At 38.1% G+C, this 24,963-nt stretch overlaps 1 protein-coding gene across 6 annotated transcripts in view; it reads right to left on the bottom strand.

The window, feature by feature from the left end:
* Positions 1–24,963, bottom strand: part of STXBP5 (syntaxin binding protein 5) — a 119,102-nt gene that overhangs the window by 81,975 nt on the left and 12,164 nt on the right. For all 6 annotated transcript variants that reach the window (XR_014546728.1, XM_083607950.1, XM_083607952.1 and 3 more), the window contains exons 3-5: positions 9,808–9,889; positions 8,672–8,772; positions 452–586 (exon numbers count right to left, since the gene is read on the bottom strand). Coding sequence is in view for 5 of the 6 variants with exons in the window: in XM_083607950.1 (XP_083464076.1) it covers positions 452–586; positions 8,672–8,772; positions 9,808–9,889 (318 nt within the window). In the remaining variant the exon portion in view is untranslated. The remainder of the gene's footprint in view (positions 1–451; positions 587–8,671; positions 8,773–9,807; positions 9,890–24,963) is intronic.

Raw genomic sequence — 24,963 nt, 5'->3', positions numbered from 1 at the left:
TTACGTCGAATTCCTCTCATAGACTAAGGCTGTAATCCTACAGCTGGCTACACTACGGATCAAATGCATGATCCAATGAATGCAGAGAGACATACTATTTCTGAATAAATCCATAGGATAGCAATGTGCCACACATTCTAACAGTAGGAACGTTATTTTCCAAGGAAATTTCTACCACTTTAGCCAACATAGGGAGATAGCCAGTTAAGTCACTGAGTAGATCTATGGACACCAATGCTTTTCGTTATTTAAATTCATTTTATTTTAATCTGTCCACACTGAGTATGACTAATGCTGGGTATCATACATATACACATAACAGGTCAGAAACCAGGGTTTCACAACCAAAAAAAGAAACACATCTACATTTTGTGTGTTGTGTCAATTGAGAATATAGTTGCCAAAAAGAATGATACCCAAATACATTTATTTTCAAGTAGACCATACTCACAGTTCAATGGCTTTATTCCACATGATGACATAGCCTGAGAGAGAGAAGGACTCCACATTAACAATGTGTATATTTCCTCTTTCAGTGCCCACATACAGCCATTTACTCTGGAACGGCATATGGCAAAATGTTATCCTGAAAGAGAAAACATAAAAAATTGAATTAAAAAATGCACCTTATCTAATCCCTAAAATTGACGATAAATATCAAGGAAGGCACACTATTGCACTTCATGTCTAGAGTTTATGCTCACAAAAGCTTGTTTAATTCACACCCAGGTAAATCAAATTTTCTCTAACTTAGGTCTCTGCTTTTCAACAACAGATCATTAGTTCTCAACCGTATCTCCAAAACAGTTTTATGAATGTGTCGTTCTGTTAACACATACAACGGGAACGCTAGCTGCTCATCTGCAACACATATAGAATGCTAGGTCTCTATTCCTTTAAAATGGGATGAAATGGAGAGCTGTTCCTATCCAAACATGAGAAATAACAAATGAAACAACTTAGAAAATCCATGATGAATGATTCTGCAAGAGTATACAAGACATTTCTGCTCTCACAAAAAAATCAGAGCTAAAGACAACCACTTAGCCGAGAGAGAGAGAGAGTCTCTTTATTTTACTTTGATAATGGAGAATATTTGTAGAATGGACTCATTCCATAAAAAGAAATCTGAAGTGCGCACTATTCTGAATTTGTTTCAAAGATCTGCTGTGCAACAGTAATTTCATCCATAGGCACTCTCGGTTTAGGTCAGAGGATATCTGTAAGGCACACGGATCCACATTTCTCACAACTTTCTAATTTATTGTCAAGTACTGAGAGCAAACTACTATCCAAGATCTTCACTTTCTCCTTCCTTAAAAGCTGCAGTTTTGCCAAATAGCATTCTCTAGAGAATATAATTTATAATTGCAATAAAGGGCATCACAGACTTTGTAGCTGGATACATAAAAAATGACATTATTTTGGCTATAGGGACGTGAGAATCTATGGCAGAACCACCATCAAATCCAGACCCTTACTAGGGAAAGCTCTAGGGCTGGAGGTCCTCTAGGGGGGAGAGGGGAGGGCTTTGGATACAGAGAATGATATTATCTCTCTCAACCCCCCACCAACACACACCCTTTCGCTCCCTACCAGTATAGCATGGATGGTGTGATAGCCATGAAGGTTCCCATGGCCACATTGAAGAGACCTGCATTGGCAGACCTTCTCCATCTGCAGAAAAGGAGGAAGACAATATCCAGGGCCACAGGAGAATATCCTAAGATGTTTAATAGTAAGTAGAACTCACATACTGTTTACTATTGTTTCTTTATCGTCTTCAGAAGAAAAGCTTGATCTTGTCTTGGTATTTTGGGACATGGCACAGACTAACAAAATAGAATACACCTAAGTGGAAGTGCTACAGCACAGCCATAATCCAAGTAAACATTGCTAAACACCTATTGAATCTAAGCACAATTTGCATAATTACTTACATAAATGTCTTAATAGTTAAGGAAGGTCACTTGAGAGGCAATTTGCAGATACTTGCAAAGGATTTCCTTTGCTAGTTGTAGGCCATATGTCTCCTCTGATAAAACTGTCAAAGCTACTTAAGTAAAACCTTTATCATGATTTGTAAAACTTAGCGCAGTGTGTAACAATTAAACAAACTTGCACTGTTCCCAAAAATAAGTTCATTGTAAAAATCTCAAATACTGATGCTTCAAGTGAAAAGCCAATTCACTCATTTTCTAATTCATTATTTTAATCCAAGGTTTTTAATTTGCCAAAAGAGTTGTACTAATTTATATCTGTGTCAAGCTATTTATTTCAGCCATACTGTTTTTGTTTTTATTTGCTATTTAACTGGTTATTTAATGATGTGTGCCACCTTGGGCAATTTTCTATTTGACAGGTGGCCTGGAAATATGGTAAATAAAAAGGTAAGGAGGAAGATTATGAAGGAGATCCACACATATGGCAGGTCTTTTCCCAAACAGCTGCCACATGATGGACTTGGCAACACAGTCTGGCCATAAAGGTCGAAGCTACCCAAGGCCTGCTGAAATAAAATGGCTAAAATCTGTTAATTTTGACACAGACTCTTCCTGGAGCATATTCATCAAGAAATAAACAGGAAAGAAAACATGAGAAAACAGATATCTCTCTCCCTTTTCCCAGACAAATTATACAGCTGGGATGTCAGAATCCTGCTATACAAGAATCCCCAGTAATCCTGTGGATGCAATTCCATGGAGATTGCAATGTCTGCTTCAGCACATCCACATTTACTACTGCTCCTTCCCATTGGCGATTCATGCAACTGCAATGGCTCAGAAATGTGTAGTTGTGTCCATAGCTGTACAAGGCAAGACATTACTTTTTCCACGCAGCTGCTTTGCATAGAGCAATTTTGCCAGCTTCTAGGTAGCAACAATGTAAAAGGTATTGACGAACAAATCTGCTTTAGTTCTATAACCAAAATGCAGGCATTCACCTTGTTGTGTCACTTAAAGGTGTGCACAGTCCAAATGTTCTACAACCACCATTTATGTGCTCCCCACAATAAATGCTGCTGGGGTGACTATGCAAGAGCCTGATGAAATTAGGAGATTAACCATCCTATGGTTTCTTAATATGTATTTTGTTCCAGTACATTCAATGCCATCTGGAAGACTAGCCACCCAGGGATTCAAGACAACAGAAAAAACAGAAACACATTATGCTTTTTGTCTAGGTATGTCAATAGACAATGTACTTTAGAAATTAAGTAAGACTTCTTTTGGAAGAAATGACACAGCATCATATCTTCAGGAAGCTCAGGAATTTCTTGAAAGGCGACTATGGAACAAGGGTGCAAGGCTATGCCTTATGTTTGGGCATTGCTGCATCCATTTTGTGGAATTTTCTCCCTCTGGACATCTGGCATGTATCTATGATGCTATGCCTTAGACCAGAAGTTCCCAAACTGTGGTCTGCAGAACATTTATTTAGATGGTCTGGTATATGAATACAAAGTATTCATATTGATTTTTTATTTTATTTCTTCTATTATTTGTTATGTTGTTATCTTATTGTAATACAAATTGAACTGCATTGTCAAAGGTATGAAAAGGTAACAGAGCTCCAAAAGATTCAACAAGGTCTACTCCCAATAGTTCCCTGTTCAGGTTACCCACTACAGTAAGCATGGATTGCCTTCTCAGGCCTAAAACTGGACTTAAATGGACAATTTGTATCCACCCAGCATTGAAATGGCACCATCTCTTGAGCTCCTTATCTAGAAATTCAACAGAGACACAGCCTCATGGAAACAAATAGTGAAAACTATGGTTTAGTGAGATGTCTGAATGGACACACCAGAAAACTACCCAGGCTCCAAGAGTTACATTTAAGAGGGAAAAGGCTAGTTTGGAACATGAAGCATTATTTTATTGAATGCACTTTAATATAGACAAGAGCTTGCACTTAATGTTTTAAATTTAACATTAAGCCATTATGTTAATAACTTATGGAAGTGCCTGGTACGTAGTAAAGAGTATTTTAATTGATTTATTAAAAATGCATAGTCAAGCATTTATGATGCATCTTTTTAAAAATCCATGTACAGTGTTAGTTAATGGAAAATACTGTAAACTAGGTCACAATTGCACCTTTTTCTTCAGCATTCTTCCTTCATATCAGTTCACTAATGTTTCTTTAGAGTACTAAAAGTATAACAAAAGTTGCACTATTTAGCTAATTCTTCAGGACATTAAAGTGTTCAGAAGAAACTAAATTAAAGGCTATTCTCACATTCTTTGTGAGGAAGGAAACCATAATCTCTGAGTTAAGAGAATGAAGTTGCCACACTGTTTAATTTTGGCAATCAATTCCATGCTCTGTTTGATAGAGAAAAAAGCAAAGAGACAACAGAAGCCTCTAATCTTATCCTTTCTTGGTGACATGAAAAAACAAGGCTTCTCTCAAGGAAAAATGTTTAGGCGTCTGTTTGGTAGACTTTTCATTCTAAAATTTTAGCTCTTCTTGTAAATTGGTTTGCCACACTTCCTAAATTGCTAGTAATCAAGTGTTACATTTTATCTATGTTACTAGTGTAGAATATTGGTTTACCATGACAAATTCATTTTCTGCAAGGGATAGACGGGGCCCTTGAATGGGCTGTCCCTCCTTCTTTCCACACTAGGCAGGGAAGATTATAAAAACTGCCGGCATTTAGTCTGAGTGGGCTTGGTTTGTAAGTGCCACAGCTAACAGAATAGCATCCCAAGAATAACAAGGCAACAATAAAAATAGAACAAAGTACAGTGGTACCTCGGGTTAAGAACTTAATTCGTTCTGGAGGATGAAACTGTTAATCTGAAACTGTTCTTAACCTGAGGTACCACTTTAGCTAATGGGCCGCCATGCCGCTGCCACTGCACAATTTCTGTTCTCATCCTGAAGCAAAGTTCTTAACCCGAGGTACTATTTCTGAGTTAGTGGAGTCTGTAACCTGAAGCACCTGTAACCTGAAGCATCTGTATCCCAAAGTACCACTGTAGCAATAGAAACCAACAAAACCATAAGGGGTGAAGAATAGCCCTTAGAGCTCCCTGCCTTGCAATTGACTGCATTGTATTGTACTGGCAACAGCACTTCTCCCCACTGCAGTGACACCAATCACAGGGTGTCTCAGATCCCTTCCATTCCTAGCTGAAAATGAACTTCTCACAGTAAGTTCATATTTTTGCAGTGGAGGAGGAATATACCAAAGCAATCTCCAGTCAGGTAGGTATGCTGTAGCCTGGAAACTACTTACAAACTATGTGTTACAATACACACCAGTCAAAAGATGCTTCAGCAGATGTATTCACATTTTTAGCTTGTGGCAGCTCTGCAAATGTCCCACAACAGAATGTCCCATAATGGAACATTATATTCAAAGGCAGAAGAGGAAGAAGCACTTTTTTGTAGAATTGGCAGCAACCCCACCAGGCACAGCAGCAGCAGAAACATCACAACACTTGGAGATACACCTTAATCCATGGTAACTACATAGCCAACAAAACCTTATTTCCCATTGTATTGGGCTGGACAGAAACAAGCGGGTAATCTATTGACTAAAGTCTCTTGTATGCTTAAGCTATTTGTGTAAGGCCCAGCCAATATCCAGGGAGTGCCACTTATGTTCCTTGGGAAGTGTGAGCTCCAGACAGCACCAGCTCTATGGGAAATAAATGAATTTACCTTGGACATATATGCTGAGCCATGCAAAGCACCACTGAGTCCTCAAGAAAGATACACAACTCCATAAGCTCAGATCCCCCAATGACTGATGTTACTGACACCAGAAAACAGCACCTTTCAGCTTATCCACTTCAGAGGCACTGTGCACATGTGTTCAAAGGGTGCTTTCATCATGAACTTAATGAAGACCCCAGGTGGGATAGCAATGAACTGGAGATGGCTTAAGCAAAGCCTTCCCCTGTAGGAAGTACTCAATGTAGGAGTGGCAATCCAGGGATGCTCAAGCAGGACAAGACAGAACAGAGCATAATACTACCACTATCCACTTCAGGGTGTTTGGAGGCAACCTCTGATCCAAGTATGACTGCAGAAACACAGGCATCCCTTCACAAACCCTTACATGTTACCTAATGAATGCAATATCTTCAAGTTCTACATTATGCGCCAGAAAGGTAACCACTACACTATTGTTGCCCCTTCATGGATCACGGCCTTGTCGTGGCGAAGGGACTTGAATAACTCCAAGAAGCTATGAGCTATGCCGTGCAGGGCCACCCAAGATGGACAGGTCATAGCAGAGAGTTTAGACTAAATGTGATCTACCTCAAGAAGGAACTGGCAAACCACTACAGTAACTCCATGGACATAAAAAAGGAGAATCTTCGAGAAGTGAGAGTTTCCAAGGCATGCTCTGGTCCATGGGGTTACGGAGAGTCAATCACGACTAAGATGACTAAACAACAACAACACTATTGTTGTAGCCTTAACATTCTAGGCCCCTTCTTTCTATTGCCAGAAGAGTCACAATCACCCTAGATCTGGGTGGGCTGTGTTCCTGACCAACAAGATCTCTAGGCACTGAAAGACCTCACCATCTTTCCTAAATTATTACAACCAGTTTGGACTGTGTGGAACCAGAACACAACCACAAAACCATCTCTGTTCCTCTCTACCTCTAGATGATTGAATCTGCCCCCAGTCTCTGACTAAAATGCATTCTGGTAAATTTTATAATCAATGTATGTGAAATCAGGCTGAGAGGACAGAGATTAAGTTGGTTATTCATGCCCTTGTGGGTGCACCAACTGTACAAGATCCTATCTTCTGCAATCAACACAAAACCTTCAGTTGTCCCTGCCAAAGGTGAACAGAACCTGACAAATAATCTTACTACTTTAGTATTGAAAAAAGAAAATAAAAGGAACTGTATCTGCCGGTCACATTTGCTGACAGCAAAACAGTTACAGCTGCGTTTTTAAGGATTATTGTTGTTGTTTACAGTTAAAGTAAATACAATCAGACCAAACTTAAAGGGAGAAGGGAGTGGAAGAAAAGTGGGGGATATAAGCTCCGGCAGAGCTGGGCATGTTGTTTATGCAAACAATTCTAAATATGGATCCCAAATGTCTGAGTGTTTATTGTATTCATGCCACCTATGGATGATAACATTTTAATATGTTGCTAGAGTAAGTAAATCTTCTGACTACTGAGCAACTGCCTCATAGATACAAGGATGCATATCTTGTGAGCTACTAAAGAAATTTCAGCTGAACTTTCATGTACCAGGTATTTCACTAGCCCTCTCTCCCCAGGCTTTTAAACAATTCTAAACAGGCAAGTAAGCACAGGAAATTTCTCTAGTATCTGCTGGGTTAGTTGGCTCCATTTGACTTAGAGGAGAGCATATGTTGTGTAGGTCTGTTCTAGGAAGCTTCCATCCTTCACAAAAGCATATTATATATATTTTTATGCTTGCCCAACTGGTCCAAGACATTTTGCTACTTGAGGCAGCATGTTGCCTCTGATTCTCTCTCCTCCCATAGCTAGTACTGAAGAAGCCCTGCTTGCATAAACAGAGCAGCATAGATCATTTCCTTTCTTGAGAGTTTTAAAGCAATTTTTAAAGCAAAAAATAGGTGAGGAATTTGTGGTTCTCTAAATGTTGGATTACAATTCCCATAAACTCAGCTATTGGTCAAGCTAGCTTGCTTTGAAGCCTACAAAAGGCTGATTTGTGAGCATACACACAGATACACCCTACCTGTTTCTTACTGGACTGACCAATATTTCAAAGATTGCCTAGAATGGAATCCTCTTTTCATATGGCTAATACTGGACATAAAGAATGAGATATGAGATGTCCATTTTTATTAAAAAAAAGAAGTATTGAACCAAAGGCAAGCCAGTAGCTGAGTTGCCAACAGGGAAGGGAGAAACTGAAGAGAGTAATCAACAGCCCCAGCCCTATGAAGGCTTATTTCTCTTGTCTTTTAGTCAGATTTAAATAAGTGAACAACATTAAGGGAAGGAAAAGCGTGGCTGCAAAGATGGGAGACAGATGAACAGTGTCAGGAGAACCTCAAGAGTAGAGGCACTCCTGTGGTGGGATGAAAGTTAATGAGGTGGGAGGCACTGGAGACAGTAGAGATAACAGTCTCTCCAACCCAACCCCAGCCAACACTTCACAGATGAGAACAAGGACTCTCCTGTTTGTGTATTTATATGTATTTATAGACATAGATCTAGATAGCAAAAGCTGACCGACTGCTAGGTATTTGAGATAAGTTTTCAAGAATGGGGCCTAAAAATGCTTCTTTGTTTCTGCTACTGAAGTTGAATTCTACGAGGCAGAGAAGCAAGAGAATACAAAAATATAGAAAGAACTAGAAAGAAAGGAAAGCCCAATGCCCATTTTGTTACTCCTTTCCCCCCTCCCACTTCCCAGCTGGGCTGGCACCTGCTTGCTATGTAACAGTAAGCAAGCAAATGTACCAACCATCACCATCACTTATCTTCTTATTTCATACAGAGTCCCCACGTCCTCCCAGCCAATAGAAGAAGTGATTTGCAAGTAAAATGCTCATGAAGAAGTAGCAGGTTAGAGTATGCTTAGGGCACGCAGGACTAAAACCATTTGCTGCCTTCACCCTATTGTGTGAAAATGAGCTAAAGTTGACGTACATTGTAAAATATAAAAACAACAAATAATTCTTACCTTTCTCTGTTAAATTTTAGGGAGTGCAGTATAGCAGGCCTCTTCTGACGCAAATTCCATAAATGTAAGGTATCATCAGCCAAGGCACTCACAAGGGCTCCCTTAAAAGAAAATGGAAAGCTTTGTCAAGGGAATCTGTAAATATTTTGGAATTATGGCGCTTTCAATATTTTTAAAGGGATTAGAACTGCTTCACAAGAGTCAGTCAAGTTGCATTCAAACACATTTAAAATATTCCAGTTTTGCAGCAGAAAATGACAATTTATAATTATTGTCATTAAAGCTAGGTAAAAAAAAATCGGTTAGTCTTTGCTTCCTTATATCAATTTGACTGTATCAGTACCAAGAGTCAGTGCTGGACAAACCAGCAAAAGGTAAATTGCTCAAAAATGGGAATGGAAGCTTTCAATCATCTCCAACTTGTGCTCAAAAAAATGGGAGAAGAATGCAAGCCCAAGGCTGTTTGCACACATAACAGCAAAACGTGGTTTGTCATTAAATTTGAACGCAGTAATTAGCATAAATAAGTTATGCTTATTTATTTCTTTTAATTTTCTTAATTAAGTTTTTTAATTTTAATTTTTCCATTTTTATTGTCCAGGTAATCTGACAGCTCATCATTCCAGTCAATTTAGTCGCAACCATTTGCACTGAACAGATTGCCTTCTACTTTTAATACACACAAAATTGTATGTATCTTCCAAAAATGGAAGAAGCAGCTCCGATGAGAGAAGAATGGATACAAAAACTTATGGACTATGAAGAAATGGCAAAACGTACCGGAAGAATAAGAAATCAAGATAACAAACTCTTTATAAAGGAATGGAAATGGTTTATTGAATATTTACAAACCAATTGTAAACAGATATAGACATTTGCAGGATTATTGTAATAACCTGCAGTTTCAAAAGAATATATAATAAAAATAGATAAATAAAAGAAAAGAAAGAAAAGCTTAAGTTAATTTAGAATACGCAGGAGATGATAAAAATTAATTTAAGGAACAGCAGAAAGAGGAGGAAGGAAGTCGAGGTTTGAAATGTTACAACTATTGTTAAGCTATTGAAATGTGTATAAATTAAAGCTATAAATAAAATTATATCTTAAAAAATTGTTTGTATCACAAGCTTACCAACCTCATTGATCAGAAACTGAAGCTGGATTACTGCAGCACCACTGTCATGTTGGCAGTAGCATTCAACGCCTGGCCGACCAAAACTGACATTAATTTCATTAAGGAATATTAGCTAATATAAATTTGCATGGGAAGCAAATAATAACATCAAACTTTCTATTTACAATTATGCTAAGCAACAACTTCTATATGTCAGTTATACCACGGTGCAACCTTTTATAGAAGCCACACTGAAAACCAGCAAGCGCTAAAGAATTTATTTCCCCATCATTTGTTTTGGACAGGAATTCTAGTTCATTCTTGAAAATTTGATACTGAGCCTGGTGGCAGTTTAAGCCTCATTGTCATCACTACTTAGATGCTGTGAAGAATTTCTCACATAGGACCACTGTTGCAGGAATACTTAAACCACAGGAAAATGAAATGTTAAGGTGATCTTAACACATCAAAAGCTAGCTGAAAATTGCTAGATCAACACGCTGCTATCCTTTCAGTATGGAAGAACATCACCTTCCATTTCTGAAATGAAAGGCTTCTGGCTGTTGATTTAATAGATTAAATTATTTATTCTTATTTTAAATTGTTTGTATTGTGACCAATTTGTTTTAGTTTTCTGTAAGCAAACTCAGTCTTTAGAGAGCTGGGATATAAATATTTTCAACAATAAATAAGCAAGTAAAGAGTGCCTGTTCCTGCTGCATGGGTACATAAAGATGTGCTAGAAAAACCAAGGGTTAGCCTGTTTTATTGCGGCCAAATCATTTATCCTCCCACAATTCCTTCACCCTGTGTAGGGAAGCCCAGCATGTGAACTTTCACCCAGGAGCCAAGTAATAAGTGGACAGCTCACTATCATTATTAATTGTTACCATTATTTCTGTCCTCTTTTACTCAGTGAGTTCTCTGGTTATTTATGAACAGTACACTAAAACACAACACTTTAAATCTGTAGATTTTTAATACAAAATTTACAAACAGCAGAACTGAGGAGAACTAAGGGTTTCAGCTGACAAGTCCTGCTAGTGCAATGGGGTTCTCCCATCTTCTCCCCCTGAAACTGGCTCTGGGGAAGCTCCAGAACAGCACGTAGAAAGAGGAGAGGGGGTTGTTTTGTCTATCAAGCTGACAAGCTTGTGCTGGTGGAATGAGTGCCTTATTGCTATGTTGAATTCTTCCTTAAATATAAAGAAGCGTTGGAATAAAATGTTTCCAAAATTTCATTATAAAAGCCAAGGAACTCAGGTAAGCCTTCTATAAACCTCAGTACCATCACCAGGAAGGCACTGTATCTCATTCTCAATAGGGCAGAATAATTAAACAAAATGAGAAACATGCATGAAAAACTACACTCACAGTGAGCTCAAAGTACATGCCTTCTTTCTTCTCCGTTTAGGTCCAAAAGGCACATTTTCAGTAAAGTACATGTTACATACAAGTGCCACAGTTGCCATTTTTTCTAACAACAGGCAGGTATACTTAATCTTCCCTTGCCCATGATATCATCCACTCAACCCTATAGTCTGGGCAGTTCACAATTTATAATAAAAAGAAATCAACAGTAACAATCAACTACATGAAATCAATACAAACACTGCAGCACTACAAAACCATATGAAGGTACGTAAGAATTTTTAAAAAGTGTTGAAACCCTATGACACACTGGAGATAGTTCTACAAACCAAAAACATTAAATTTAAAAGACTCATGGAAACAAGGTATTTACCTAGCATAAAAAAAAAAATCCTACTGTACATGCCAGGGAAACTTGTTTGGAAAAAGCATTCCATACCCAGGGTGCCCCACCCCAAAAGGCCCTCTCACCAAACAGCCTCCCATCACCTTATTAGGATGGAGAGTCTCTGATGCACATCTTACAGCCCTGGTAAGCAGATAGGCAATCCTTCATGCATCCTGTCCCCAAGCTATTTACAGGTAAATATTTATTTTATTTATTTCCAAAAAAATAAATAAATACTGCTTGATTATGAAGTGGTTTATAAAAAGAATAAAATGATCAAATTATTGGCAGAAATGATTTAAACTACTATTTTAAACTTTCAAAAAATTAAAACCAGCAATAAACTAAAAATATATCAGTATTCTAGAAACCTGCATAGGCTTGCCTAAACAAAAATGTTTTATAGAAGTACAGTGAAGACACATGCCTGATAACAATATAAAATATTAATACCAGTACTTTGAAATGGGCCTGGAAGTGGACTGGAAGCCAGTACAGATCACAAAGGACTAGAGTGATGTACTGATACCTATCAGTAAGCAATAATAATACTGCTGCTCTACTGTGGGCCAGCTGAAAATTCCAGACTATTTTCAAAGGCACATATAATGCATTGCAGTAATTGAACTGGAAGGTTACACAGGGCATGGATAATTGTCCAGTCTCAAAGTTAATCCTCCCAAAGTGGCTTTTAAGGCCAGAAATAAAGAAATGAAAATGAAAATGTATTGGGCTACTGTAATGCACATGTGTGTATGTGTAGGAATATTTTGTCTGGTTCCATGTTTTGAAATTTTATATTGGAACAAGCCCTGAACACTGTGACCACAGTGGAAGGAATAAATACAAACTTCCTTAAACAAATCAGTCAAATGATTAGAGAACTGGGCCAAAACAAACAAGATGAATTTTAACAGGGAGAAATGTAAAGTATTGCACTTGGGCAAAAAAAATGAGAGGCACAAATACAAGATGGGTGACACCTGGCTTGAGAGCACTACATGTGAAAAGGATCTAGGAGTCTTGGTTGACCACAAACTTGACATGAGCCAACAGTGTGACGCGGCAGCTAAAAAAGCCAATGCAATTCTGGGCTGCATCAATAGGAGTACAGCATCTAGATCAAGGGAAGTAATAGTGCCACTGTATTCTGCTCTGGTCAGACCCCACCTGGAGTACTGTGTCCAGTTCTGGGCACCACAGTTCAAGAAGGACACTGACAAACTGGAACGTGTCCAGAGGAGGGCAACCAAAATGGTCAAAGGCCTGGAAAAGATGCCTTATGAGGAACAGCTAAGGGAGCTGGGCATGTTTAGCCTGGAGAAGAGGTTAAGGGGTGATATGATAGCCATGTTCAAATATATAAAAGGATGTCACATAGAGGAGGGAGAAAGGTTGTTTTCTGCTGCTCCAGAGAAGCGGACACGGAGCAATGGTTCCAAACTACAAGAAAGAAGATTCCCCCTAAACATTACGAAGAACTTCCTGACAGTAAGAGCTGTTCGACAGTGGAATTTGCTGCCAAGGAGTGTGGTGGAGTCTCCTTCTTTGGAGGTCTTTAAGCAGAGGCTTGACGACCATATGTCAGGAGTGCTCTGATGGTGTTTCCTGCTTGGCAGGGGGTTGGACTCGATGGCCCTTGTGGTCTCTTCCAACTCTATGATTCTATGATTCTATGATTCTATGATTCTATGATTCTATGAAATCTTTTATAATCAGTGCCGGATTTACGAATGGGCCGAGTGGGCTGCAGCCCAGGGACTCATAATCTAGGAAGACCTTGGCCTCTTGCCATTTTTTATTTTAATAAAACAGGCATTTTTTACTATCTAGGTGCAGTTGCTTAGTAACATTAAACATGTGCTGTATGAGTCTGTATATACAGTTATGCAACTGTATAACAGTTACACAAGTGAGTACTTACTGTTTAGTAAAATTCATGGAGGCTTTAAAGCTACTCAGAATCAAATGTTAAAGTAAGCAATGAAGCAATACAGTGGTACCTCTGGCTGCAAATGGGATCCATTCTGGAGGCCTGTTCGCAACATGAAAAGAACACAACCCTGCAGGGGGGCATCTGCGCATGTGCAGTTTACGATTCGTCGCTTCTGCACATGCGCGAGCGGCGAAACCCGGAAGTAACCCTTTCCAGTACTTCCGGGTCACCGCAGGATGTAACCTGAAAGAACGTAACATGAAGCGGACGTAACATGAGGTATGACTGTACAAGTGTTCAGATCACTGTTTATCAATATAGCATGCATTCTAAGAACAAGTGAGGATTCTTTTATATGATTGTGGATCACAATAATTTTAATTTTTCGTGAAAATGATAATGAGTAAGCAATATGAAAGTGGTGCTAGTAAATGAAAAGTGACGAAAAGAAGATAATACTCAAATGTTTAAAGCCAATCATGTCATATGACTTTATACAGCAGGCAGAAACATCCCGACATAATCCCTCATATTCAGAACAATTGTGTTTACAAAGAGAGGAATATCAAGTAGACTACACAGCAGTCTGAAGAACCAGTTTATATACAGAACGCAACCTTCCAAGAACTTTGAGAACTGTTGTCGGTAACTACCATTACAAATACCGATACTTCTGTACAAAGAGACAATGAAGTGACAGGACCTAAAGCCAAAGAATTAACACAAGGTGCTGAAGGAACTAGCCGTGAGATAATTATGCCAAAAAAATAAAAAGTTCAAGCTCATTAAAGCATCTTAAAGAATTGGAAACAAAGCAAATTATTTCAGTGAAAACACTAGCATTGCAGACATAAAAATACCAACTGTTCATGCCACTAGTGATTTCAGAAATAATGATGTAGGTTTATGGACCACATTGAATACCAAGGAAGTATTATTCTGGACTGATAAAGGTCTAGTGTAATATCAACACCGGGGCAGCCCTTTTACTAATTTGAAGCAAACATACAAGAACCAAGCCCAGTTCTGCTCTAAGAATTTATTCTATTCCACCAAAGTAAATGGAGAAACCTATCCTCAAGAGTGGCTAGTGCATTCTCCCAGAAAATCTACGGTTTGGTGTGCACACTTTTCCCTAACCAAACTACCTCAACTACAGCTTTACCTTGTACTGAATTTGATGATTGGCATCACACTTATCTTGCTCAAATCCATGGCAACTATAAAATCGTAGAAACTCCATGCTAACATACTTAACAAGAAAGCATAGTCAAACACTCACATCAAAACTCAAAGTGCAGATCAGAGTAGGATTACCGGAGGCACGTACTTTAGAGCATGTTGTTGCAGTGATTTCCTTCTCAGCAGAAAATGACTTGGCATTTAGCAGAGATAATGAAACATTTGCTTCACCAAACAATGGTAACTTTCTGTGATTGTTTGAATTAATTGCCAGATTTGATCCCTTCCTGTGTGCTCACATAAATCAGTATGGAGGTAACGACTCTAGTCAGTCATTGTACCTATCCAAAACCGTATGTGAGCTGATGGCTAATAGAGTTCGAGAAGCTATACTGAGCAACATCAGGCAGGCAGGTTATTTTAGTTTATCAGTTGATTCATCCCCTGATGCTTCCCATGTTGATCAACTTACTGTCATTGTTAGATATGTTTCTCCTAGTAATGGATTACCAGTGAAATATTTTCTGAGGTTTTTTGAACTGAAAAATCACAACAGTGAAAGTATGGCTGAGCTGATTCTGAATTTCTTGAAATAAATTTCAGTAAATGTAGAGGACAATCATATGACAATCCAGCCAATATGGCTGGAAAGTAAAATGTCGTTCACCAAAAAATTATGGAAAGGAACAAGTTTGCAAATTTTATTCCATGCGCTGCACATTCCCTAAATCTAGTTGGATGAACCGAAGTTGACTCGTGCCTGGATGCAGTGAAGTTTTTTACCACAATAAATGAGCATTATTGTTTTTTCTCTGCTTCTACAAAAAGAGGGTAAGTGCTAAAAATTTATTGACTCTTGCATCAAAAGTTCCTAAACATTTATCAGATACAAGATGGGAGGCTCACACCAAAGCTATTACAGCTATTAGCAAAAGTTATATTTACACTGTTAAAACCCTCAGTCTTATTTACTGTGATGGAACTGAAAAAGGAGATTCTACATGACAGGTTGAAAATCTTCTGCAGAAAATGGAAGAATTTGAATTCATTTTCATGCTTTACTTTTGGACACATTTGCAAGACCAATTTCATGAAGTTAGCGAGGCAATCCAAAGTCTGCAAATCTCATCGAGCACATGCAAATATTTACAGCTGGCGATTGCAGTTTGTATCCACCACTTAAGCTAAATTTACTCTACTGGATGTAAAGTACAAAACTGCCAAAAGAAGGCAGAGTACGAAAAAACCAAAACCATGCTGGGACAGCGCCCTAAGCCTTAGATGAACTTTATCCAAGAGACAAGTTTTGAGCAAGTTCATTTATACCTTTTGTCATTGATCCTCTTGAACTCAACCTAGACAGAAGAGCAATAGTGTACAGGAGTGTAGCTGACCTTTTTTTCATTTTTGGTGAACCTGCAAGCAACCAAAGAACTGATTTACAATGGTGGCGAAATGCTGATGCAAGACTATCCAAAAGATGTTGACCTTAGCCTAGTCAGTGAACTCTTGTACTTCCACATGTATGTAAAATAACCTCACCCTGAAAAAGATATGTATTCAGCCACCAGTATATGTATCATAATATTCCAGGAGAAAATTCAGACAGTTTTTCCAAATGTGGAAACAATTTTCAGATTGTTCCTGTGCTTAACGGTTACAAACTGTACTGGTGAAAGATCTTTTTTAAAGTAAAAAGAATAAAGAATGATATACAGTCATATGGTCAACCCAGGAATGGCTGTCTGAGCCAAACATTCTCTACATAGAAAATGATAAATTGTGACTTACTGATTTATATAATTGGTAAGTTTGATAACCAAAAGAGCTCAAAATAAACTGATCTGACGTTATAGTGTAATCTCAGAACATAGCTATGATTCCCCTATGAATGTTCTTTGTGAATGTCTTAATTAGATACTTTTGTAAACTTCATTAAAGGTTATAAATTTATAAACTATCTTTTAATCAATGCTAAAAAAAATCAGTAACGTTCTACTTTCATTAAGCAGATAAAGAAGAAAATGAAGTTTTGTTTCTTATGATTAGATGCTATTAAGTTTGGGCCTCCCAAGGTCTCCTAGCCCAGGGCCTCCAGTTGTTTTAATCAAGGACTGGTCAAAGTTAACACTCTGCAATTGGTGTTTCCTTCTGTCATGTAGCTGCAATGTTCTTCATCAAGTTTTACCTACAGGTATATTTAGAATGCAACTGATCTGTTCAAAGCATCCATGTCAATGTAACTGCAGTTAAAATCTGTGTTCCTCACAAATGATATGAGAACACATGACCACAAAATAACTAGAAGTAGACACAGGCACATTAATGTCTTTCTTTTTGACCACAGTAATAACTGAAGCATAGCAAACACAGGAACAGGGGGAGGGGGTGGATAGGGGAAACACTTACTAGCAAAAACTGGTAATTAAACAAAGCTTCAAAAACTAATGCTAAAAGCACTATTACAGAAAACAAGTCTATGGAATGCTGCAAAGAGTTTAATGATGCAATGTTAAGGATGAGTCAGCTGAATCATATTCTGCCATAATAGCAATCAATCGGGGGTGCGGAAGTTTAAGTTCTATTGTCAGGACGTGCATTTCGAATTCTGGGAGAGTGCTGGGATAACCAGTATCAAAATATCAGGCATGGAGGGTGGGGTATGTCACCTATGTCCTGATTGTGGAGATCACATAATACTAATTACAGACACACACAAATGGTGTCACTGTCTAGTAACAAGAAGTATTCCTCAGCACTAGGATAGCTATACAAGGTAGCAACACCACTAATTTCACAAAAATCATTTAGCAGGCACCTGTACATTTTGCCCCATAACTTTATTTCTAGAAGAGTGTGAGACTTACTATTTATTTATTTATTATTTAATAAATTTGTATATACTGCCCTTCATCCAAAGATCCCACAGCAGTTCATACAGTTCACAACATAAAAATACAAAATGAGAACACAAAGTACATAACAAAAAACCAAACCAATGAAAGTTTGCCATGGGTGCCATGTCGGCAACCCCTGTTCTGTGTCTTACAGTTAGCAAATGGTTTAAATAGACTAATTTAAAACTTAGCAGCATAAGAGTGGTATCTTTCAGGATGGTCTATGCCAAATTTGGGGTAGAAAAGATACCGAGTTTGCCGAGACACTGGGATGCTGACCATGATTCTACATTTTTCGCCCATAGATTTTCATGGTATGCTTCTTCTGGAAAGATTTCTCTGCTTGTATTGCATGTTTTTGAAAATGTGTTGTTTTAGGTCAAGGGGAACGTTTAATATGTGCCTCCATCAGCAGAACAATGAGGGAAATGATTTCCATCCCTTTGCCTCCGCCTGCAGACATTAATGTGACTTCCCACACTGTTCCGAACGCTCCTTCCACCAGTAAAAGGAGTGGGAATCAGAATCTCCTGTGTCCTACTGACAGAAGCTTCTGCTAAATCCAAATGCTTTATGTCTGCTGATTATATTACAATGCTACGAAGGGCTGGCTGCTTCTGTGATTTAAAAAGGCTTTCAATCAACATCATTTTAGCAATTTTGTGGAATGGTGGCATCCAAACAGGTTTTTATTTTTTAAAAAAATTATAGCAAAATAAGCACTCTTTAAGTGGTATCTCACATCTTTAATATTTTAGATATTTAGCGTATTTTTTTAAGCAGCCAGAAATTTTAGGCCCTAATTAAAATATTTATTTAAGAAGTCATCAGGGTAAAAACATGGCACCAACTACAAAGTTTATAGTGAACATGTGCTAAGAGGGACACAGCATTGCACTGATGACACACGCTTCAAATCCCCAGGTGATAGCTCCCAACTGTTTTATGTGGAATAGTATAGGAGACAGAATCAACCCCTTAGAAATCCCACAGCCTCAAAGCAATGGGGCATAGCAATAGTCACCTAGTGCTACTTTCTTTTTCTGCAGGTAGGAGCAGAATCACTGTAACACAGTGCATCTAACTCCCAATCCCATGACAACTGAAACTGATCTCTCAGGCTGTAAACTAGATGATGCTCCAAGGACCTCCAAATGAAACTACATTAATTGTGGCATCAAGTTTGGCACAAATCCAAGAAATTTTGCCCTCCATGTGCTTTGCAAATATCACAGCTGGCTACTGAGTGGTCCATTGTTAATGATACCGCACAAGTCTGAAACAGCTCTTCTGGGCAGTTCACTGAAGATGCTATGAGGGTAAAAAGTGTGTTCTCTTTGCTGCCACCACTGTCCCAAGGTAGGTGTGACTATAGTCTTGTACCCATTTGATCAAATTCACATTGAGATTTCCATCAGCTTCTGCTCTAGCAGACTGCCAGTGTACTTCATCCCCATTAAGTTACCAACATAATAACGAAATACAATACAGTGGTATCTCGGGTTAAGAACTTAATTTGTTCTGAAGGTCCATTCTTAACCTGAAACTGTTCTTAACCTGAGGTACCACTTTAGCTAATGGGGCCTCCCGCTGCCGCTGCCATGCAATTTCTGTTCTCATCATGAAGCAAAGTTCTTAACCCAAGGCACTATTTCTGGGTTAGCAGAGTCTGTAACCTGAAGCGTCTGTAACCTGAGGTACTACTGTACAAATGAAACTGGGCAACTGGAATGAATAGAACAGGAAAATAAATTTAAACTCATACTTCCAATGAACCTTTTTCCAGCTGAATATCTCTAGGAACTATCACACAGAGAAATTCAGGCATACTAAAATTAGTAAGTTAACAAGTAATACAATGAAGATGATTTCCAAATAAAGTTCTGAATTTATCTGAACATTAAACCCTACATGCACTAGTAAAATTAGCATGGCACATTTTAATTTTGTTTACTATCAAGTATGCTGAATCAGATCTTTATCAATTTTAAGGCATGTGAAAATTTGTTTCCAAATTATCTGGAAAACCAAGATCACAGACTCTGAAATGTTGGCATTACCCATTCTGCATTTTATCCATACATACAATAGCAGTGGTTTCCTGATGTGAGGCAAAGACCACCTTCTCTTGGCTTCACTACAATTCCTTCTCCCATTTGCACAAGGAGCCCTGAGGGAAGACCACCTCAGTTTCCCCAGTCCTACTGAAATAGGGTTTGGGAAGCCCTGGACATGCTAGTATCCTAAAGGTAATCCCAAGGAAAGGCTAGCAGCAGAGCTTCTGGATCTTTCACCCACACCCACACACTCCAAACACTAAATTTTGGGGGGAAAGGCTATTCAGAAGCTGTGACTGTACTGTCTGGGAAAGGCAGGTTGGAATTTGGGGCCTGATCCTGTACCTACCATGAAAGGTCAATAAAATGGAGTAGTGTGCTTGTCTTGTCTGGTACTCATTTGGGGGCTGGTCTTTAAATTTTTTTCCCCATGGACCCTGAGTCATTTAATGTGCCCTTGCCCCATACTTCCAAAATTGGTAGCTAAAGTCCTTTAAGTCTCTACAGTTTTTAATAAACATAATTCAAACTTCAGAATTCTGTGAGAAATGAAATCAGTGACAACGGTTGAAAACTTTGCAATGCTTTTTTCTGTTTCGTAAGTTCATTAGTAACAAATAATAGATTGCAAATACAGTATTAGGCAAGCTTGGCAGCTTCAAAGCACTTAGTTTTGTTTGTTTTACTTGTAAACATCCTAAACTAGATCACTCTAGGCAATCAATTTCCCCCCAAAAAAATTCTCTTTTCCAGGAAACCCACATCACTGGATACAATCGTCAACAATAGTTTCAAACTGCATCTGTAAATTACATCCAAATTACAGCCAGTCTATTCAATGACAGATTACTGCATTCTATTGGCAGCACTGGCATCCAATGGTAAGACAAACTTCCTGGCTTACTAAGAACAAGTAGCATATATGGTTGCTCTTTAAAAAGTCACAATCAGCAAGTCAACAAACCAAGAGTTCAGGTAATCATCATAACTTGTGAGGAGTGGGGGGTGGGAACAAACCATGTTCCCTGGAACACAAAGCCAATGCTTCCTGGTTTGTTTACCCTGTACATACTGGCGGGACAACCAAAATAGGAGTGATTCAATACATGTGCCAACATGCTGCTTGTTAAGTGTGAATGCAGGAGCATCAAGGCAATCACTTGCTTTCTCATCAGTTTTGAGGTTAATGTAATATCCGGCAAGATTAAGAGACAGCAGCATAATGGTGTTTTAATGTTTTAAAAATACTGTTAAAGAAAGTACAGTCCAATTAAACAAACAAAAATCTACCCAGCATTGGGTTCACTGCGCACCGCTTCATAAATCATATTCAAGAGAAACAATTTAATTGATACAATTTGCCAAGTGATACAAGATGTAAGGAAGATATCAGAGAATCTATCATCCTTGATAAAGCCAGTCTTATTTTGCAGTGAATTGACTCTCCAATGACAGCACACACAGTGGCTTGGTATATTGTGTACTTCACATATCACATGCTTATAAATTCTGTGATTTATGTTTTATATGGTAGTTTTACCAACTATGGGCTTAGCCAGACACAAATCTATGAAGAGATCCTACAATCCAACTTATGGTTGACATTTCCTGCTTTAGGGTTTTTGTTTTCAATAGCAAGCTCCCATGACTGCTTTCAAGATCAATTTAGATGAGCACTGGAAGAAAATATTTAACTTGACCCTTGATCTAAATAGTCTCCTAAAGCTATTATTAGCTGGGGGGAGAGGGAGAGTCAGGTACAGATAGTTTACACACTCATGCTGTTTCAAAGCATAGGTCTGCTAACAAGTTAAGAAAAGACACATTGGAAGATTCTGATTATGAATCACGTAATGTCTTGTATGGCTCCAAGTTTAATGAACTTACTCCCCTATATTACGGTGTACTGTTGCAGTCTCTCCTAATCCCTCCTGACCTAACATTATTTTTGTTAGCTACCTTGAAAACAGTTTTAAAAGTTAGGAATAAATTTTTTAATTGAAATTAATTATAACAGTAAAACCTATGTTTCTGTATTATCTGTTTAGGGTCCAGGTCCTAATTGTGTTTTTCTCCAGCTTTCAAAACAGCATTTATCAATTAAATTACCACATTTTATTATCCACATAAAATATACTGAGAGAGAAAACAGAAATTAGACATGAACATACATACAAATAAGGCTGCAATCCTATATTTACACTGGAGTAAACTAGGCAGGGTTTATTTTTCAGTGAATATGCACAGAATTGGGCTGTGTTACTAAGTTTTAAAGCAATACCTAGACTACTCTTATTTACGATTCTTCTACCACCAATATGTGACACAGTGTATAACTAAAGCACTTAAAACTTAAAACATTTATTTCCAGTTCAAGCAGCTATCCAGATGCTTACGTTCCAATATCAAATACTTCATCTCTCTCAAAATATCCTCAAACGAAAACCAAGCCTGAATTTCATATTTGATGAAATATTTCACTGATTACAACTCAAGCAGAAAGGAAAGTTAAATTAATACATTATTCAGTGTGAAAGCATTCATTCAGCACTGAGCAACACACTATTATCATTACTGCTTTTACATAAGCAGCTTTATGATTTAGCAGAGTCATGCCTTTATCATGCAGTAAAAATCCAGTTGTCGACTTCTACTGCTATTAACTTGCAGCCAACGTATGTTCTTTTTATAAAAATAGTAACTGATACCATGTCACTGAAACTATAATGCACAATTGCAGATACACAGTTACTAGGAACCAGTATCTCCTACGATCCAATCACAAGAAAAAATAGCATTTTCATGTTTTTGCAGCATATTCCGAAGTCTATTAACCCAGATTTGTTCCATTTTGTTTAACAGGACCTTCTTCCTATACAGTATGCTTAGGACTGCATCCTTTGGTCGCACCAACGATCAGTTAATACTATAGTATTCAAACTAAACGTTAGGACCAAACAACTAGACATTCACAGGTTAGCCACCCTACCTTGTCCTCCCAGTATGTGCTCAATCTTGCCTATTTACACATATTAATTTTATACTCTTCACACTTGGTATATTTCATCTGCATCTTGCTGATTATTATATCTCAAAATACTTATGAAAACCCTGATGAGCTTTAACAAAGCTCAACTATAATACAAATGTTCCAGCACTTCACTCAGAACAGTGAGTAATAATAAAAATGTACAGGATGCATAGCAGTCTATTAATTTTTTAACAACAGATATTAATGCATTTGTGCAGTACTTGAGCTTTCAGTGCAGTTCACATATTATTATTTTAATCCTCACAATATTCCTGTAAAGATTATTGGGGGGCTGGTGGAAGTTAAGAGCTTAAGGCCATTCAAAAACTTTATGGTAGAGATTTGAATGAGACACATCCCAGTTTGTAGCCCAGTCTTGTAAGAGCAAAGTGCCAGTCCCAAGGATACAGATCCATTTTAAAGGGACTTTGACCACCTGCAGGTTAAAAAATACATCTCCAGACAACACCAGTGGAGAAGGTGGGAGTTGGGACAGGGGATGTAGATCTGACTGACAGCAGTGGTTTCCAACCAGGAATTTGTTACATTTATATCCTGCTGTTCCTCCCTGAATGGAATAGCTTTGCCAACGCTGCTCTTCAACTTCTCATCACAGTGATTTTGGATGGGACATAGAAATAAATTATCACAAGGCAACTGCACCCAGTGCTCTTAACATAAAGACACAGTAGTGAGCTGAGCTTCTGAGCTCTGCAACAAAGAGTAAGAAGGGCCCAAACATTTTCTTTGCCTGAAAAAGTAGTTGCTCAGAGGGCTTTTACATACAGATAGGGCTTTACAGTGTCCACCAAACAGTACTGTAACACTGTTACAAAGCCACACAAAGAATTTAAATGTCAGATATTTCTAAGCCATTTTCAAGACAATAGGCTTCCCACTACATTATTATATACAAGTCCATTGAAAAGCAAACATTAAATCATACCATTCAAATCACAGTAGAACAGCCTGTTTACATATGCCTAGTACAATAAAATTCAATAAATACCAGTGAATACCCCATAACCACTTACATAATAAAATATTTCAATGGAAAGTCAAGGATAACTGGTTTTTAAACCTTTCTTTAAAACCTGAAGGGAAAAGACTTTCAATTAGACTAAAACCCTAGAGGAACACACTAAATTCCATATAGTAGGGGAGGAAGGGAGTCCTGTTTAAAAACTGCAAGCTTTAAAAAGCTTCTCTTAAAAAAACCCCAAACCCTTGTAGCTGTCTGTCTCAAATTTTGTAGCTTCATCTCTTCATAATAGACTATGTTTTATGGTTTCTTGATTTTAGCTGAGCTGGCTGCCCACAACATTCAAACTGCAAAGCCATACAGTATTTAGTAGTAGTAGTAGTAGTAGTAGTAGTAGTAGTAGTAGTAGTGCACAGGCCTAACATATAGTGTACCCTGCAATTTGTGAAACGAGGATAGGTTAATATATCAGTTTTATATAATGTTTGGAGATTAGAACATCCTCTGACAAATACCTTGTGTCAATTTGTGTTCATTGTTATCTGCTGATGTTTAAAATTATCTGTTTACATCCTGGATACTACAAAATAAACTGGATAAGGGTTCAGAAACAAATGAATCTTTGTGTAAATGCTGACATCCAGTTGTCAGCTTAAAGGAATCTCTACAACCTCTTAGACTTATTCCTCACTGTGTTCTGCAATTTTTCCAATTCTAGACATACACATATTACCGGTTTTACGATTCAAAGATTAAGGAGTGTAAAGACAAAGCAGCTTGCTGCCACCACTCCTATTATCCTCTTAATTTTTACTATTACTCTCTTTCTTCCTCTACATTTGGGGCAAGTACCAAGTTATGTTTTCTTTTGTTTTGTTTTTTGTCTGAGCAATGTTCAAACAGAAAATATAAGCAGCAGGTCTGTGCATTTCCCCCCACCACAACCTGGAGCCCATCAGCAACATGGATCGGCCTCAGGATGACCTAAACTGAAATGGGGGCCTTGCACATTCCTAATTTAATTTATTAGGGTTTTAAATTCTAATTAAACGTGGATGGCAGTGAGGGAGGAGGTGATCTTCTGTCTGTCTCTCCCCGTTCTCCACCCCTCACAGTTGATTTAATTAGGGTTTAAAACTCTAATTAAAAATGTGCTTGTCCACTCACCTCCCTTTTGACAGCCCCAGATGGACCCAACCCAGGGCGATCTGGGATTTTTCCAGAATCTGTGCACAGCTTCTTGAAAATATAGCTCAGGTTTGTTGATCAGCCAGGCTAAAAATGAATCGTTTTATTTTTAAAAATCACCTGTCTATCAAATGATTCTAAAGGCA

This window comes from Podarcis filfolensis (genome assembly GCF_964270895.1).
Source record: "Podarcis filfolensis genome assembly, chromosome: 3".
NCBI lineage: Eukaryota > Metazoa > Chordata > Lepidosauria > Squamata > Lacertidae > Podarcis > Podarcis filfolensis.
This window is presented reverse-complemented; position numbering and strand designations above follow the sequence as displayed.